This window comes from Sphaeramia orbicularis, chromosome 3 (assembly GCF_902148855.1).
Source record: "Sphaeramia orbicularis chromosome 3, fSphaOr1.1, whole genome shotgun sequence".
In the NCBI taxonomy this organism is placed as follows: Eukaryota; Metazoa; Chordata; class Actinopteri; order Kurtiformes; family Apogonidae; genus Sphaeramia; species Sphaeramia orbicularis.
Window position 1 is genome coordinate 41,328,724 of NC_043959.1, and position 19,255 is coordinate 41,347,978.

The 19,255-nt window shown below is 37.7% G+C and overlaps 1 protein-coding gene across 2 annotated transcripts in view; it reads right to left on the minus strand.

Annotated features, from left to right (window-relative positions):
* mdga1 (MAM domain containing glycosylphosphatidylinositol anchor 1) overlaps positions 1-19,255 on the minus strand; it is a 245,884-nt gene that overhangs the window by 58,360 nt on the left and 168,269 nt on the right. For both annotated transcript variants that reach the window (XM_030123136.1, XM_030123127.1), the window contains exons 7-9: positions 15,830-16,099; positions 12,284-12,613; positions 11,079-11,375 (exon numbers count right to left, since the gene is read on the minus strand). In XM_030123136.1, the coding sequence (XP_029978996.1) occupies positions 11,079-11,375; positions 12,284-12,613; positions 15,830-16,099 (897 nt within the window). The remainder of the gene's footprint in view (positions 1-11,078; positions 11,376-12,283; positions 12,614-15,829; positions 16,100-19,255) is intronic.

Sequence of the window (19,255 nt, forward strand, 5' to 3'; positions counted from 1 at the left end):
ACAGATCTGGACACGAACTGACGTGCCATAACACATGAAAGGTAAAAAATACGTAAATATAACACACCATATGCTATCAGAACCGGCGTATAACTTACTTGTCCGTCATCCTTCACCACATCAGTCCCTCTTTTTTCTCCGTGTTTATCAGTGCCATCACATTTACTGGGCTTTAAAAGAACTAAGGAGACTCGGCTGTCTGCACAGTTTGCGCTAGCAAAGTAGCATCTAATTTCGGCTAAAGTTAGCTAAACAACATTACCCTCAGTATTTTAATCTGTCAAAATGACGGACGGCCTTCAGAATTTTCCGTCATTTAAAAAAAAAATCTGTCAGTGACGGAATATTTCCGGTTAACACCATCTCTGTATGGTAGACCTCCAGTACGTACAGATCTGAAGTGTACCTGCACACACCAGCATTCTGAAGTTCCTCCTCACACCAGTTCTCGCGTCTTAATGCCTGCAACCATAACTTTCGCCGATTTTTCTGGAAGGGATGTTTGCCAGCAGGAATTCTGTAGAAGTTTAAATCCTTCTGTGTGTTCTTTCTGTTCTGACAACCCACGCCACAGCAAGACGACGGCATTATTCCCACTGGCAGTCAGTGCTTTGCTACGAACTATGTCTGCTCTCTGCCTCCAAGGTGCGCGAGCAGCGTACGTCCTACGTCATCATGAAACTGCTCTATATTCAAATTAACAATCTCCACTTAAGATCTGTGTCACAGCAACAACACACACACACACACACACACACACACACACACACACACACACACACACACACACACATATATATATATATATATATACTTTTTTTTTCCAGTGTTGGGAATAACAGCGTAAAAAATGAGGGCGTTATTAACGCTGTTATTGTTTTTCGGTAATGGGTAATCGAATGAATTACTATTTGAAATGTTACAACGCCATTACTGTTACCGCAGTGAAACGTGGTGCGTTACTATGCACTGATATCTAACAGCTGTTATCTGTCTTGGCTCAGCCAGGCACCAGAGGTGTGACGTTTGCGGATCAGTCGAGTCTTTTGAAAGGCTCTTTTCAGTGAACGATAAGAACCAATTCATTGCGAGCCGTTCGTTTACGAGCCGTTTCTTATTTTGAAATTGTCCGCACTGCCTTCATGCTTCACCTGTGTGCCCCGTGAGTCTGAGCTGTCCACGCTGCCTTCACCTGAACGACTAATGACATGTCCGAGTTTGAGTTGTCCGCAGCACACCCCATTCACTTGAACGCAGCTATGTGCAGCCAACTTAGGGGAGGAGTTATCAGTGAGTCTGACTGACTCTGAAGACGTTTACTGCTGTATCAGGGAGGAGCAACTGAAAAAAGCGGAGACCTGGGATTAACTGGAGGAGCATGTTCTTCCTATAAATGCAGATATCCACTTATGTGGTGGAAAAGCCGGGCCCTGGTGGGCCCTGGTTGACCCCAGCCTCACCACAGTCATGGTATACTACCTGTCTGCTGTTCTACTCTATGCAACTGGTTCATGAAACACGCTCAAAAATCAGTTTCCTTTTACATATTTGAAGGTTTTTCAAAAAAAAGTAACACAATAATTACTTTCCTTAGTAACTAATTACATTTATGAAGGAGTAATTCCATTACTAATTCAATTACTTTTTGGGGAAAGTAACTAGTAACTATAACTAATTGCTTTTTTAAAGTAATTTGCCCAACACTGTTTTTTTTCTATAACTGTAAATAAATGTAGGCAGTAAGTGGATACGTAGGCTTCTTGTGCCTCATGATGGGATGCAAATCACACACACAAGCTGAACCTGGAACCTGGACTTCAAATTACCATGTGCTGTTGCTTTCTTTTTCTCCTCACGTATTTACCTATAGCATGAAAAATGTTATATTTACATAATCTGACACAGACCTAATGTTAGTTGCCACAGGGGCATTTCTGCGGGGTCCAACTATCCCTGCTGCTAACCGATACTAACCAGGTGTAATTAACCTGTCAGCAGCAATGTGTGGCTCTGCGGTTAATGACTGACTAGCTGTTTCTGCAGCTGCCCTGGGGTCAGCCAAGACACAACACAGCCAAATTACTCTGCCACAAATCACCAGCCATATAGTTCACCCCTGGCTAATCATGTAGATAATAGACAAGATGCTAATGGTGGTATTGCTGTATTAACGGTGATGAGATCTGGTGTTAAGGCCCCCAGAGGTGAGGCAACATGACTGGAGTCCCTTATGAATCAAGTTTATCAGACACAGATGTGTAATTACAGTCTAATCTACGTTATGCCTGTAAATTACACAGATAGGGATACAGAAAGCGCTAGAGGTAGAAGAAGAGACAGACGAGTAGGTAAAGAAGCAGCCAAGACAGAAATATGAAGTGTGGTGTGCTGCAGTGTGGAAATGACTTGACTATACAAATTGAGGTAAAATGATAACAGACAGACATTCATTTTAATAATCTAATCTGAATTATGAACCGTGATCAGCTTTCCTTCTTTCTCGCCTTTTGATTAGATTGTCTAGCTTTATGAATTTTTATTCTGTTATTCATGTCTTGCCTTGAAAGCATTTTATAGCACCACATTTTGCTTCATCTTCTGCATTTGTATCCATTTGTAGTGGTTTTATAATATAATCTTTAACAGTTTCACATTATCTCAATTCTTGAACTGCTTTGCTATTTGTATTTCACATTATTACAATTCTCTGGTTTCGATACGTGTATGTTTTATCTTTACTTTAATCCATGAAGACCCAAATATACACCAGTGACCAAAAGCAACTACTAATCTAAAATGTTTAATACCTGTTTATCCATTTAACCTATCAATCCATGTAAATAATTGGCGTAAAATACAGTTTGTCATTTTTTCATAGTCAACAGATATGACCCATTTAGATGTTCAGAGGCTCTGTAGTGAATGAGGAAATACAGTCATCTTCTGCAACACTGATTCACCAGTAAAACCCATGGAGTTGGATCAATGACAGTGGATGGAGACACTTGGTTTATGTTAAGTTAATGATAGATTTTATTGAAAAAGTCACTTTTCTCAAGTTTTCTCTGCTTTAGGTATGATAACCCTCAAATGTAATCCAACCATGATGATTAAAGTACATGATCCGTAAAATAAATATAGGAAAATACCTGGTTGTCACTGAAAAAAATGCAAATTACAGAGGATAATATTATGATAACAGCTGATAAATCACTTAAGAAAGGTTAAATAGAGAGAAAAATGTATGTGTGAACTGACACAAAAGTAGCAATGGGTCTTTATGAGTTAATGTAAGCGGCCACCACACTAATGTAAACCTTTCATATTTCTAATAACATCATTACAATACCATATAACAATAATATTTTAAAACTGTCTAAGCCAGTAAACTCTACCTAGACTCATACAAATTTTCTGAAGTTCATCAAAAAACTCCAATGCTGTTTAATAAAGGTATTTATTTTATGTGTGAGGAAAGCTTTCACGCTTTTGCTTTTTGCTGCAGGTACACGTATTCAAATGCTTTCACAGTCAAACCCAACCTTGTTTGGAGTCACAGTTTACTATTCTGTGCTTGAACTCCAGTCAGAGGAACATGGACATATACCTGCATGTTACCAAGCAAAACTCCACTATACTATTTACCTCCTCAGTTTCTGTTATGTTTTACTTTTATTGAAGTAAACTTTGTTTCCTCTTCCTGCTCTCTTACTAGTTGTTTGTATCTTGGTGTCTAGTCTGCAACCTTGCCATGTGACAGAGCTGAAGGATGGCCAAGCGGTCAAAGGTCATACTGTAATCCCACAAACTGATTAGTGTGTGGTCACATATCCTGCTGCCATTAGACACACATGCATAATTATGGAGATCTGACTTTAGAAACAGGGGATTAGGATAAAAAAATATATAAATAGGAAAGAAGTCAAATGATGGCAACAGTAGTAAAAAGGGAAAGTATTTTCAGCTGTTCTGAGTAGTTAATAAATCATTTAATCTCAGCAGAATCTAGCGTAAAACCTAATTTAATCCTCACAAGATGTTTAGTAGTGATTTCAACAATTATGTACATAAATCAGTCTTACATGTCTGGGTGTTACTTTTAACATTTAATATTCCCTGATGCATTGCATTTCTATTTCAATATGAGAAAAAGACTCCATAGGTGCTTTATAAGAGAGAAAAAATGTATGTTATTTAGCAACACAGGTCAATATTTGCATGGAAAAGCTTGTAGATTAGGATATTGTGTGACATGCGTCAAAGGCAGATGGATGCTGATCAGGTTCTGGCAGAGGTCTCAAAGGGAGTTTTTGCACCTCATGGTCACAGTGAGTGGAGGAGGATTTGTTGGGTTTTCTCTCTATAATACTGTAAAGTCTTGACATTACTATCTAAGAGGTAGCTGGAGGCAATCTGGAGACTGCCAGCAAAATGCAAAACAACATTTGGTCAGTTCACTTCCTCAGTTGAAGGTCCTCAGATCTGGAATGGATCAGAAATACTCGTACTCATACTCATTGTCTTCTGGGCATCAAAAATAACATCAACTAATTTAAAACATATTAATAATATGAAAAAAAAAAAAAAAAAAAAACTGTGAACACTGAATCATATCCAGCATTGATCCAAGCTGTCATTAAGCTATTGATGTTCAGGTGGTATTTGTTTTTTTCTATAGTCAAAGTCAAAGTCAAAGTCAGCTTTATTGTCAGTTTTTGCCATATGTGCATTGGATACAGAAAACTGAAATTACAAGACTCTAAGGCCCTATGGTGCAAATTGAACATATTTGGAAAAAAATATCAAAAAGTATTAAAACATAGAATAGAATATAACCATAACCTATAAACACTAAACACTAAACAAAATAACTATAGACCTAGAATCTAACAATAAACAGCAGGGGGTTGAAGAGACAATAAATAGACAATAAAGGTGCAAAAGTGAAGTTAAATAGATGAAGTAGTGTTAGTAGGAGTTATTGATTTAAAGTGACATGCAGTATGTAATAAATTATATAAGTTGAGGTAAAATAACTTTTTTTTAACTTGCACTATTGTTTGTCTTTTGGTCATGGTTGGTCTTGGTTTAATGTCACTTCATCATACTCTTTATGTTTGTTTGTTTTAATGTTGTTTCTTAAAAGCCTAACCAGGGACATAGTCAAGTCCAACATTACTTTGATTGCATGCATTAAAATGTAACAATGCCTTTACATATTGTCACTGACAAAAAAAAAAAAGTGCTTCGATTACTTTTATTCTGATTTTTGAACTATACAAGTAAAACTAACCTGAAGTGCACACAGGTAAAACCTGAACAAAAAATGTACAATTGAAAGCACTGAAAGTTAATAATTTCTCTAAAAACATATGTCTTTCTCATTGAATATAAGCTCTTCATGTTTTCTAAAATGTGTTCGAGCTTCAGTTCCAAAATATGAAAGGACTGAGTCTCAAGGACTGAGCTTTGAGTTAACTGCAAGTACTTTTTAAACTACTGGGAGGGTGAAAAGTAACTAGGCATTAGAAAAAGCTTATCACTGAAGTCATGATGAAAACATTTTTTAAACAGACAACACTAATGGGTATTTCTCATTTCTTTATCATCTTATTTCAGGAGCTTCTCAATGATATCCCAGACAACGTCCTTCAGAGGGTTGTTCATTCCATCCCTGGCCGTTTGAGGAAACCAGTTGACTACACCAGCACTTACATTGAAACATGAGGATTTACTTTGATTTTCTCATATTTGAGTTATTGTATTGAAGTATAGGGCAACACATGTGTTACATAGAGTAACACAAAGCCATTGTTTTTATTACAGAAAAGAGCAATAAGAATGTACAATGTTAATTTCAGGGAACATACAAACGAGTTGTTTATTAAATGAGGATTGTTTAAGTTTAAAGTGTTAGCTGAATTAAGGACAATGTTGATTATGTTTAGAGCGAGAAACGGACTTTTGCTGCAAATTTGCAGAGATTATTTGTTTTAGTACCACAGGATGAAAAACATAGAAGGAGGTTTAATTTTAAAAAGCAAAGGTTTGGACTAATGTAAAGCAAATGTGTATTTCTGTTGTAGGTGGCAGACATACATAAAAATAAGCAGTAGTTTCGGTGAGTATGTGTTTTATCATAATTTTTCACATTTTTGTCATGTTATTAAATAAACAATGATGATTGTGAAAGTAGTGCATCTGTGGATATAATGAATGAAGACCTGCTGAGTTGTGTTTATTGGTTTTACTGACATTCACTATCACTACATGAGATACCTGTCACTTTTTCTTGGACATCTGCGCAAAACTTTACCGATATTTACTAAATGTCGAAAAAACAGAAGTGTGTAATGTCAGTTTTTCCATTAAATCACAAATGCGATGATTTGTTTATATATTTTCACGAGATGACATGAGAAGTCATTCCATAAACATGGCAACGAACATAAATATCATGTTGATTTACAGATATATTCATTATTATTATATATTACCTCTCTATCTCGTACTAAATTAAAAAATGATTCAGTTTCCTGGTGTGTCCACACATATCGCGCCATGTTTCTTTTAAAACTCTTCTACTTCACTTGTTGTAACATCTGTCAACATCCGACCTTTTTTATTCACATGACTAGTTGTGGAAAAAGGTCTTTCCATTGCTGTTTTGCGTGATATACCAATTGCGCTACATCCAAAAAACCACCTCTTGCCAGCGCAAAAACGTTTAATCGAAGGAGAGTTTTGGCGAAATTGTCATTTTTCTATTAGGTAAATATTTATGCGTAAGTTATATTAGCACGATTTGAGGGTCAATGGAAAAGTGACTTCTGATGCAACGCTGTTTCATTGCATTGTTTTGTATAGTATTCATGGTCTAGTATTGGTAATAAAAGTAGATTAAGTCATGTACAACACCACCGTAGGCCTGGGTGTGAAATACATGGCCTGTCACTGCGTTTCAAAGATACTGATAGCTGTAGGCAACCTGCAGACTTGTAAGTGTTGATGAAGACAACATTTAGACAGGTTGAATCTGCCCCTCACACAGGAACACACAGTACTATTACTAAACAAAACAGCCTCCAACAAAACAACACCACTATCTATCTGTTGACATATTTACTAGTGGAAGTTGGCAACCTGATATACACATGTAACAGGGAGAAAAAGCCGTCAGCAGTCGTTGTATGTGGTCAGGAAAGGAAGAGTCTCCATGGAAAGCTGCAGAGGCTCAGAGAATGGAGGCAACCGTTGCCTACTGCAGGGATGGCTACCAGCAGCTGGAAAAATGAGTCTGTTTTTAAGCCTGTGTCCTCTCACAGCTCCTGGAACCACACTGTGGGAAGGAAGTTTGTTTGTTTCTTGTTTTATGGGTATAACAGCTATTTTTGACCTCCTGTCTATCGGTATCCCACACCTATCATCTCAACTTTTCACTTAGACTGAATAAATTAGCCTTGTTGCAGCCTTCCCACAGTGAACACACATCTGCCTTTGCCATAGTTTCACAATATTTGGTGTGATGGAATGCAGAGTTACACAATTTCTTGTTGCATTCACTTGCACACAGAGATCAGAGTTTCGCCCTGGTGAATTTATGACCCCTGGCATTAGTTTGTAAATACATTTTTCAATTAGACTGTCCAAAACTAGGGTAGCAGCTGGACATACTTAAGGACCTAACACCAGATGATCCTCCCCTGTACAGAACTGCACTGTTACAAGATTACAAGATTTGAGATGTTTACAAGATTATGGTCCTATGAATATGGCTGTGCCATATTCATAGGACCATAATCTTGTAAAAATACTATCGCTATCTGTCTTATTGAAAGCCAAATAGATTCCATCCAGGAATGAAACACTAACCAAGCCAAACATTTATAGTACACAAAGAGAAAATCAATTTACATGAGACTAAGAAGGGGGGGGGGGTAAAGTGGGATGAAGCGAGAGAGAAACACCTCTTTAAGAAGAAGACAATGAAGAAGACAAATGATAAGGAAAGTGCGGTGTGAAAGTGAGAGAAGTCGAAGATTGAGTATGGGTGGTAAGAAGAGAATGGGAGAATGCAGGATGCAGAAAAGGATGACAAGACAGAGAGAGGTCCTATCTCATGGCCAGCAGTTAGCTGATTGATGATGATGAGAATGGCAATGAGGAAGAACAGTCACATCGCTTGGAGGGAAAGACGACACTGGGCATGTAAAGAAGGGATACAAGTGAAAAAGAAGAAGTGGGAGAAGCAAGAGGGGTAAGAATTATCATATGCATTTAATCATCTGCGATGAAGAATGATGACATCCTTCCCTCAGATTGATCAATAGGGCTAAATGGACGGATCTGATTTAACAAATCTAATAAAACAAACAAAGTAGAATGAGATATGGACATGAAGTAGAATAGAAGAAAGGAAACATCATCACATTTTTACTGTCTCTCTTTGCAATAAGCTCTCTTCCTGATTCCTCTTTATTTCTTATTTCTAAAATACTACATTTATTGTATTTTATCACCATCTCTAACCCATCTCTCTGCTTTAATCATTCTCTTAACCCTGTCTGTCTTCTGTCCCCCTCATGTATCTGTCTCGTCTCTGTCCAGAGTTGGGCGGCCACCTGTTCCATTAATCACACTTGGCCAGTGTAGACAGAAGAGCTCACATAGAGTTGCCCTTCCACCCAGCCTGCATTAGCTGGGCCTGTAAATCCGTCTTGACGAAAGTAAAGGAAAAGAAAAGGAAAAAAAAGAGGAGAGGAGATTGTGTTTATCACAGTGGTTCATGATCAAACTCAGCCTCAAATCTGGCTGTTTACTGACTGAGTGATAAAACACTGGGTGCTGAGAAAACAGCAGGTAAAGCCTCCTGCTGGCACTTTTTTCACAAAATAAAAGGTCTGGATTCTTTTGATGTGGAACTTTTTTCTTCCTCTAATTTTTCAAAATGGGCTGTTGGATTCATGGAAATGCACAGACTCCGCTCCACTCATAGTTTAATTTGTTTTTTACCCACTGGTGGGTATATTATGATGCATGAATGATGTGTGACTCCAGGTATAATCTGATGTTATTTACACACACCCATTCCACAGATATTTTGGACTGTTGTCATCTGGTAAAGGCTACAGAGCGTTCTAGGATCAGACCTAGACTGGGCAGCAGTTTCATCGCCTGTGCAATTCCTGCATTAAATAGTCTCTCACCTACTATAATGCATGTCTGCAGCCATTTCCACAGGTATGTTTTGATATTTTGCACTACATTTTGCACATTTCCTGAAGACCTTGAAGCCGTATATAATGTCATTGAGTATATTTCGTACATTATTTTTCATCTTCATCATCTTCTGAACCCACTTTATCCTCACTAGGGTTGCAGGGGGTGCTGGAGCCTATCCCATCTACCTATGGGCGAAGGCGGGGTACACCCTGACCCAGAGACCACCCAAGGCGGGGGAAGCACGGTCGACTCGACGGGCTCTGATTGGTCCATTGAGCCGACCAGCTAATAAATGACATGTCAGCAGCACGTCAGATGACGCCTCTGAGGAAGACTGGAGTCACAGTCGAAACTGTCAGGCAGGTAACATTTAAAAACTATACCTTGTCTGAACAAAAGAAAAAAGAAAAGTATAATTACACCCTGGCCCAGTTCATTGCCTGGCTGACATACAGAGACGAACAACCAATCACTTGTATATTACTTTTTTAACTGTTGGTCTGTTGCTACTTCTTATCCTTGTTATTATAGAGACAAACATCCAATTCAATTCACTTCAATTCAGTTCAATTCAATTCAGTTCAATTCAATTCATTTCAATTCAATATTTTTATATGCTTGTAAATATCATTAATTTTGTTTCTTTGATCAGATATTTAGTTTTAAACATGTGTTAGACAAGTTTATAACAGAAAATATCATCCTTGGGTCTAATAACAGGAGAGGTTTTGGTATTTTGTGTGATAATGTGTAAAAATCAGCATGATTTAATTATAAAGTCACCAAAAACATGAGACAAATGATGAAAACCAGTAGTTGTGAAGCATGCACATTTAGCTTGATTGATTTTAGGTTTCAGCTAATGAACACCTACAGTATCAGGACAGTTTTAAGAAAAATTTCACTCATATTTCACATTACGCTCAACTTTTTCAGTATTAATGTGCAACAGTCAGAGGTGTCATTTGTTGCTACTGCTGAGTACAAGAAAAAATCCAGCACAGCAGAAGGAAGTAAAAGTAGGTAACCTCGTATGGAGGGAAAAGATACTGAAATTAAATGATATATTAGCGAGATAGAACCCACTCCACTTTCAAAGTCCATCCTCCAGGAGTTTTATAATGACAGACCTCAGTGCAATGCTTACGAAGGTGAAGGGGTATGGGTTTAAATTGAGGAGCCTTCGGGAGGTGTAGAGGTGGGTCTTTATTTCATTTCACTCTCTTTTGACGCTTTACATTATCATACACTTCTCCATCTGTCTAAGGGAACACATTGAGCAAAGTATGAAGATTCTATCATTATTGATGGTGGAGTAAAAGGAAACACGAGGTGCCCTGATGGATTTATGATATTGCGGAGACAAAGAAAGCTGTTTTCTGGTGAAGTTTGACACAAAGGCGTCTTCAAGTAGAGCTGTTCTCAAAATCTGATCCCCTGTCACACCCCAACAATAAACTTTACTCCTCCTATCTTTTAAACTTTGGAACTGAATTACAGTGGACAAATTCTGTTTCAGGCATTTTAGTGTTGTTGTTTTTTTTTTGTTTGTTTTTTTTTGCTTTGTTTTCTTAGTGTATTTCAGTGCTACTAGTGTTTTACTGTCTGCTGCAACTGCTTCCCTGGGATCATTAAAGTTTCATATTATCCTACCATACCTTAGCTGAAGCAATAATAGTCTTAAAACAACTGTAACCAATCATAATTTATGCAATCACTGGTGCCTATTTATATGAAATAGAGCTGGAAGAGGTAGAATAAGTTATCTCGCTGTGTGTGACCCTGAAGTTTGATTAAAAATGTTCTTCTATATAGACTTGGTTATGGTGTGTTAATAATTTAATTCACACACTTACACTGTACACTGAGTTGGACTTGTGCCTCACGACGTCTGATGTTCAGCCCATTGTACGGAGCAGTCTGGCAGCGGTATGCCCCCATCATGTCTCGACTAACGTTTCTTAACCTCAGTCGACCGTCTGGCGTCTCCACTATAGGCTTCCCTGACGGCATCAGCAGGTCCTTTTCTACCCTTGACCACAGGATAGGTGGGGGTGGTTTACCATCTACTAAACAGACCAGTTCAGCGTTACCGCCTTCTCGCACGCTGACCACCTGACCTCCTTTTGGAACCGACAGTATTGCAGGAGAGACTGGAGGGAAGGAAAAGCAGAGAGAATAGAGAAAAACAAGAATATAAAATGTTAAACTTTACTTTAGTTACTTTCGAAGTAAGAAAACTTTACTAAAAACTTTATATGGGGGTTAATTGAATTTGTTATGTAATAGATCAAGAAAGGCAAACTCTTTTTTTCACTTGCACTAAAAAAAATTGTACATCTGAATGTGAAAGGAGCATTGATATTTACAAAACTAGTTCAATTAGACAGTTTCATTGCAATGTGTGAAAAAAAGAATGCTGCAGAGGTAATGTTGTATCTACCGCTTAAGCAATGCCCACGCAAATAAAGATATTCACTGACACGCGCAACAATTTTTTCTTGTTGTCTTTGCCATATTTAAGCAATTAGAGAAAAGCAGAAACAGAGAAAGTGTAACAGATGAGACCTGGGAAACATAAAAAGTAGACAGACCAATTAAGTGGTTTGGCCAATTATTCAGCGAAGAAAGAACATTTAATAAACTGTCAGTAATAACAGCATAAGGGTTCAACAGTGGCAGATGACTAAACTTAGACTTGTCAACTGGAATTATACACTTAAAAGGAAAATAACAGATCAGAAAATATGATTAGTTTGATGTTCAGTTCCAGATTTATTTGAGTTTGAGGCTCAACGATCCAAATTCATATATTTACTTTGAAATTCATTACTTTTGCTAAGATAATCGATAGTTACTCAGTTGCTAATCAGCTGCTATATTGACATAACAGATTTTTTTTGTCTGATACAAGCAGATGTTTAACACTGCTGATATAAAAGCCATGCCTCCTGCTGTGTAACTCTGACTTAATGCATGAGCTGTTGCCTTCAGAGATATTTTGGTGTAAGTCATCCTACTATATTTGACACAGATACAGAAAGAGGGGGGAACACCTCACCACTGTTCTGGGAGATGTTGACATCCACACGGAGCTCAGGGACCCTACTGCCAGGGAAGTTGGCCACACAGCTGTAGGTGGCCAAGTCTCTGAACTTCATGTCCACAATCTCCAAGCTACTTGTGCCCGGTGCCATGTCTGGGTCGCTGCGCAGCAGAATTAGGCTCTCTGAGTTGAAGACAGGTGCACCATTCTTGTACCAGGTGTAGTTGACCTTATCCTGTGGGGTGGCATCAACATGGCAGGACAGCTTGAGGTCCCGACCCATCTGAATGGACTCGCTGTCCTTGTTGGAGTCCGGTGTGATCTGGAAGGTCAAGTTGCTCATTGCTGTGTGTGGTTATAGAAAGGCGGAGAAGAAAAGAGAATATAAGGGTTAAATAGATGAGAACATGTGAATACTTATAAGTATGCACTTGTACCACAGAGGGAAATGTTAAAGGAAAAGTATACAGGAAATGTACCAGAGTAAAATTTACTCAAATTGAAGAAAATTGTACTCTACTCAGATAACATTTGGTCCCTCTCTAAAAAGAGTAAAAGTTATTCTTTGTGTAGAGCTCTTCAAACTCAATATAGACCCAAATGTACTCTTTTTGAGGTAATACTTTTGACTCTGGAAAAAACGCTCAGTAATTTTTTTCTGTGTAGAAGTAGAATCAATAGAGTGTTATCCCTCCACCAAGGCTCCACAGTCCTGTAATTAAATTAAAGATGTGAAATACCAGAAAAAAGCATAAAGTTAGACAAAAATATTATTCTTGTATTAGGCAGAAATAGGGGTATTACTTCCCTCTACTATATGTTGTAAATATTGCCTTTGATGGGTATTTACATTTTGTTTTTACATAACTTATATTCTTTCGGATCAGCTACAAAATGTATTGGGCTGTCCTTCTTCCATGCCCTACTCTTCAACCAAGTTTTGTTTGAATTGTTTTGCATAATCCTGCAAAATCACAACGCAAACCAACAAACAGATACAGGCAGTTACATTACCTTGGAGGTAAAAGCTAGATACCTTATTAAACAAGACCTCCGCTGGAACTATTTATTGTTGTTGTTGTTGGCTGGAGCTCAAATTTGCATTCTAAACCACAAACATTTCTCTAATATAACACATTGTAAGTTGGGTGACCTTTGAATGCTTAAACAGAGTGGTTAATCTCTTGTAATTTTACTCCTGAGGCATAAATAAAATCCAGGTGCAAGAGGATCTTGACATTTTCCTGGCAGGTTCTCCAGTGGGCAGTGGGTGGTTTTATTGAGAAAGTGCACTTTACTTACATTTAATAAACTTTTATGATTTCAAATAGAATTTAAGAATGACAAAAGAAATGGAAAAAAAAGTCTTAGAAACATTGTCAACAAATAAAAGGCGTGATAGTGTGGAGAGGGACATAATTAAAGACAAAAATGGGAGAAGGAGATAAAAGATAGTCAATACAGTTGAGCAAGAGAGGCATTAGGGGGGGCAAGAATGACGAAAAGACACCAAAGAAAAAAGGAAATTGAAGAGGAAAGAAGGGGGAAAAAGAGGAAGACGTAAATTGTGAAGGAGGGCGCGAGAAAAAGGAGCCACATACAGAATAAAATAACAGGGGGATATGGAGGAGGGGGAAAACAAAATCAAGGACAAAGAGTAACTCTCACACTGTCACATTTAATTTTCAGTTTCAAAGGCTGCGTTTCCCCAACAGATTTCCATGTTGAATACCAAACAGCTCTCTGTTTCCCCACTAAGGCGAGAGACAGGGGGCGAGGAGGAGAGTAAAGCGTGGTTTAAACTACTTTCCAGTTTGTTAACAAGCTGCTGGGGAGGAGTCGTGGGCATGAGGCAGTGACCATATGGTTAACGTGATTGTGCAGCTTTACCTGGTTAGCATGGGGACGATCAATGCTGATTTACACATATCCGTCTTTGTGAGCTCACTGAGGAGGACAGAGTATAGGCTGTGTGGGTGTGTGTGTGTGGGTGTGTGTAGCTGTGTGTCTCATTCACCATCTTACCACCTGTGTTGGTGTGACGAAGCGTTCAGGCCCATTAAGCTAACAGGAGAAAACCATTCAGCATACGTTCTCTACAGTGTTAACTAACAGAAGAGACTGTCGCTAATTGCTTCCACTTCAGTCTAACTAATTGGAGTGAATAAAGATGATTAAAGAGGCTAAAAATAGCTGGAGGGGAGGGAGAGTGGAAGGCTTCTGTTTTAATGGCAGAGGAATTAAAAGAAGAGCAATACTTAACCCGCCTATTCTGACAAGATTTACATAGACTCTCTGTAATGATGGATCAACAGCTTTTGTGTCGCACACCAGGCAGACACATGTAACACACACATAAACACACACGGTACAGGAACACAGTGTCTAAGCGAACATTAGGGTGAATGCAGAAGCAACAGGACCGGGCGAGCATTTGATTAGAAAATACAGAGTGTAAATACAAAATGTAAAGTGCTTTCATTGGCTTTGCATGAAATAAAAATACTAAAGGAACTAGGTAGAATGCAAACCTCAGCCAAGGCCCCACTGTTCTGTGATCACATGGATAGATCTCACTTGGAATGTTAGAAATTATGAAGTTCAGGTTCTGCTCCTTTTCATGTATCTAGTCCTCTGGTTTCTCCATACTTCATAACCTATTCTTCCACATAGTGTCATAAAAGTCAGTGCAGTCGTTTTGCATAATCCTGCTTACAGACAAATAACAATTAGATGCAACAAGTAATGCAGTTTGGCTAAATCGATAGGTTTAGATTGGATACTCAGCTGAATACTCAATACTGTGGTGATTGTTTTCGTGATCATTTCTTTCTTGTCTGTTGCATCATTACAAATGCTGAGAAAAGTTTTTGTTCGACTGGACTTCCGGATGTTCTTGTTGACATCCACGGTTTGGCTGATGAAAAAGTTTGGAATTCAAACATGAGGTTATGTAAGGATAAAATGGACAACAGCTTAGCTCCTGGTCTGGTCAAAGACTTCCGGTCTATCCTGTAGAAGAGGAGTGGAATAAAAATGGGCAGAGATCCCAGATGTGCAGTCCAGCTTGCTGTCTCTTTTTTTCCTTCAGCAACTCCACAACAAAAGCAGCCAATACAAAAAATATCTGTTGCACATGACGGTTTATTTATCTAGCTTTATTACCTCGGCCATGGAAGTAATAAAGATAGATATAGACAGATAAAGATATTAAACTAGAGTTCCACTAGATCTTTAATTTTTTTGTAAAGTTTCTGTGCAACTCCTTTAAGATCTCATTACAATTATCTCAGTTTTAAAGGGAGAATGCATTATGGATATTTAGTCAGCTCTACATGAAGGATTACAGCTCAGATTTGGACATTAAGTCACAAAAATGTATACGCATACATAATGAAATCTTTTTACAGAAGCTAAAATTTCATTGCACTGTGGTATTTTGTAATGACAATAAAGCTTATTCTATTCTATTCTATTCTATTCTATTCTATGATACTCTCAGGCACAACAATTAGTTGCAAATTACTGTCTATATTTTCTAAACTGACCCTCATTACTTACTTCTAACAACCAGATTGATGTTTTTGCGTGCAGGGTTTCCCACGTTGTTGACAGCTGAGCAGTTGTAGAAGCCTGCGTCGGCTGGAGTGACGGCTCGCAGAATCAGTGTGGGTCCCCGCACTTGAGCACTGAGGGGTAGGGGGCCCGGGTAACGTGACCAGGTCACAGTGGGAGGGGGAAAACCTGCCGTCACCTCACAGGTTATGATCACATCCTGCCCTGGATCCACCACCACTGTGTCATTGACGGACAGACGGATCATCGGAGGACCTGGGAGACACGGGGGGGGGGGGGGGGGGGTAAAAGAAATGACAGCATTAATAATGACTCTGTGGATGAATTTACTGTCATAAAAGTAATCGCACATCTGCTAAAACACATCTGCTAAATGTTGTATCCTATTGGAAGTGGTGTTGAAATCTAAATCTTCAAATCCTATGTAGAAGTGCTATTGCAGAATGGTTACAGTGTTTTGCATGTAAATGATGGCATTATTTAAAAGTGAAAATAGTGTGTGTTATGTAATGCAGTGTGTCTGTCTGTCCTTGTGTGTATCTGAGGAAATTCCCTTTTTCACAGAAACTCCGGCCCATTGTATATCATATTAGACTGTATTTGTCCCCTGAGCTAAAATGACTTTGACACCCCTGCGTTAAATGCACCTCTAAAAAAGACATAAAACTTTGGTGTTTACTAAAAGCAGCCATTAAATGCATCACTATCTAGTGGTTGAAACCTGAACCTCCCACAAATAACATCTGGATTGAGAAAGTGAAGGAAATCTATCAGATGAAGCAAATTATAGAATTCAGGGAGAGCTATTTACAAAGAGATGGAGTCCCATGATCAACCTTTTAATGCAAAAAGCATTCAGAAGTGGTCATCTCCATGTATGTTTTTTTTGGTTTTTTTTTTGTTTCTTCATACGGTCATTCATGTGTCATTTATGGCTAATTGCAATCAATATCTACTGTCCTTTTTTTTTTCATATATGCCATATAGGGATGTTTGATTAGATATGTGTATGTATGTAAAATGTCGTGTATATTTGTATGAGCAAAACAAACCAAAAATTAAGTTTAAAAAAAACAAACTTTTGTGTTCTTCAGATATACATACAAATACATCTTAAGTGGTAGTTACTTAGCACATATTCTTGGCCAGGACACTCTTGGAATAGAGATTTTTAATCTCAGTGAGGTTTTCCTGGTTAAATAAAGGTTAAATAAATAAATAAATAAAATATTCACAGATCTCATGCATCAGTATAAACCAGGGATGTCAAACTTATTTAGTTCAGGGGCCACATTCAGCCCAATATGATCTCAAGTAGGTCAGATTAGTAAAATAATAACATATTAATATAAGTAATAACAACTCCAAACTTTTCTCATAATGAAATAATGAAAATGTTTGCATCTATGAACTATCTTTTGATATAATGACATGAACAACCAGAAATCTCTTAAGAAAAATAAGTGCAATTTTAACTAGATTATGCCTCAGTTTATCATTTACATATGTTTACAGATCAAAATGGATCTACAAAGGCACAAAACATTTAATAACAGGCATAATATTGTTCAAATTGCATTTACTTCTTTTAAGATATTCAGGTTGCTCATATTTGTTCAGGTTATTTCCATTTTTTTGTGAGATGATAGTTTGTAAATGTAAACATTTTCATGTTATTTAACTTTTAATACTAAAACCAAGGGTCAAATTTGGAGTCGTCATTATAAATAGGTTATTATAATAGTACTTTACTGGTCTGACCCACTTGAGATCAAATTTGGCTATATATGGCCCCTGAACTAGAATTATTTTTGACACCTTTGATAGTTAATACCTTCAGTGTAATTTTTGCATTTGCAAATTTATCCCACAGTCCAATTTTGGCCCACAGACCGTATGTTTGTCACCCCTGGTTTACACTAACATGTCTCACTGACCTGCTTGTCTGAGAGAGTTTGTAAATGTAAGTATTGTCATGTAATTGTAAAACGGGTCTGATCATATTATCATATTGATCAAATTGAGCTATATGTGCCCTCTACACTAAAATAATTTTAACACCCTTGATTGTTACTATATTCAGTATAATTTTAGCATTTAACAGATTCATCCTATGGACTGGATTCCAGCCTTTGGCAGACCTTATGTTTGTCACCTCTGGTATAAACAAACCATTAAACCACCGGTAATCCATGCTTGTGTTTCTTTCATCTGGCCTATACTTCTCCCAAGCCGGTGAGTCCATTTTGTGACTGACCTAACAGGAAGAGTACACGATGACCCAAAATGCAGCTGCACAGGGGAAAAAAATTCTGTTCCAGACAGAGATCGATTGGACCAAAACAGTTTCAAAATACAAAAAGGCTACAGCCGTGGAAACACAGCGCAATAGTGCACGGTACGTAAAACCGACAAGGAAGGAAACGATAAAGGACAGGACTGAATCAAAGGAAATAAAACAGAAACCAGGCTAACAGATCAGATTATTAGGAAGCAAAGAGATAAACAGACCCGCTGTGACAATGAAACCAGCTTGTGCACATATACTGCATTTTCTGTAGGTATGTTTACTTTGAAGGTAGAGCTGAGACAGTGGCCTGCTGAATCCTCACATACAAAAGACCTGCTTTGTAACTGGACTGATTCTTTTCTTACAGGCCTCAGTACAGCAACCATTTCCCTCTCATACAGTACCTCTATTTGCACATTTGGCAGAGCAATAACTCCACTGGAATAGTGCTTTGGTGTTTTTATTCTCCTTTATGGCTTACAGACATTAAATATTTTATTGATGATTTTTCTATCTTGTGATTTTATTGTTTCTGTGCTGTTTTGTTTGATTTATAAGTTGATTGCATGCTCTTTTTTATGTTGTATTCTATTTTATGAGGGTTTTATCTATTTTATTTTGCTTTATTACAGTTCATTCTGTCTTATTATCAGCTTTTCATCTGTGAACCCCTATGAACTGCACTATTCTGTCTACAAGGTGCTAGAAAAACACAGTTCCAATTGATTTACTGATTGGTTGACTGACTGATTGAATGTTACAGGAACTTCTAAAAACATGGCATTATGTAAGGCTAAAAAAAAAAAAAAAAATCATAATCATTTCTTTATTTTTCTTTTTGTCTTCCTTCTATATGTCCATATCTGCTACATGTTCTTAAAAAAGAAACAATAAAAAGAAAGTGTTAAAAAAAAAAATGATCCAAGCAAACATCTTGCAACCTACAATAAAATAAAACAATTTGTGGCAAGTGTCCCTCTGTCATTTATGTAATACTACCAAATTATTCTCTATAATTAAATTTGAATGAATGCGCTGTTAGAATCCGTACTTGTGAAGCAAGTGATCAACGTCTCAGTGTGTTTTAAGCATTAAATACGGCTTCCCTACAGTGTAATCTT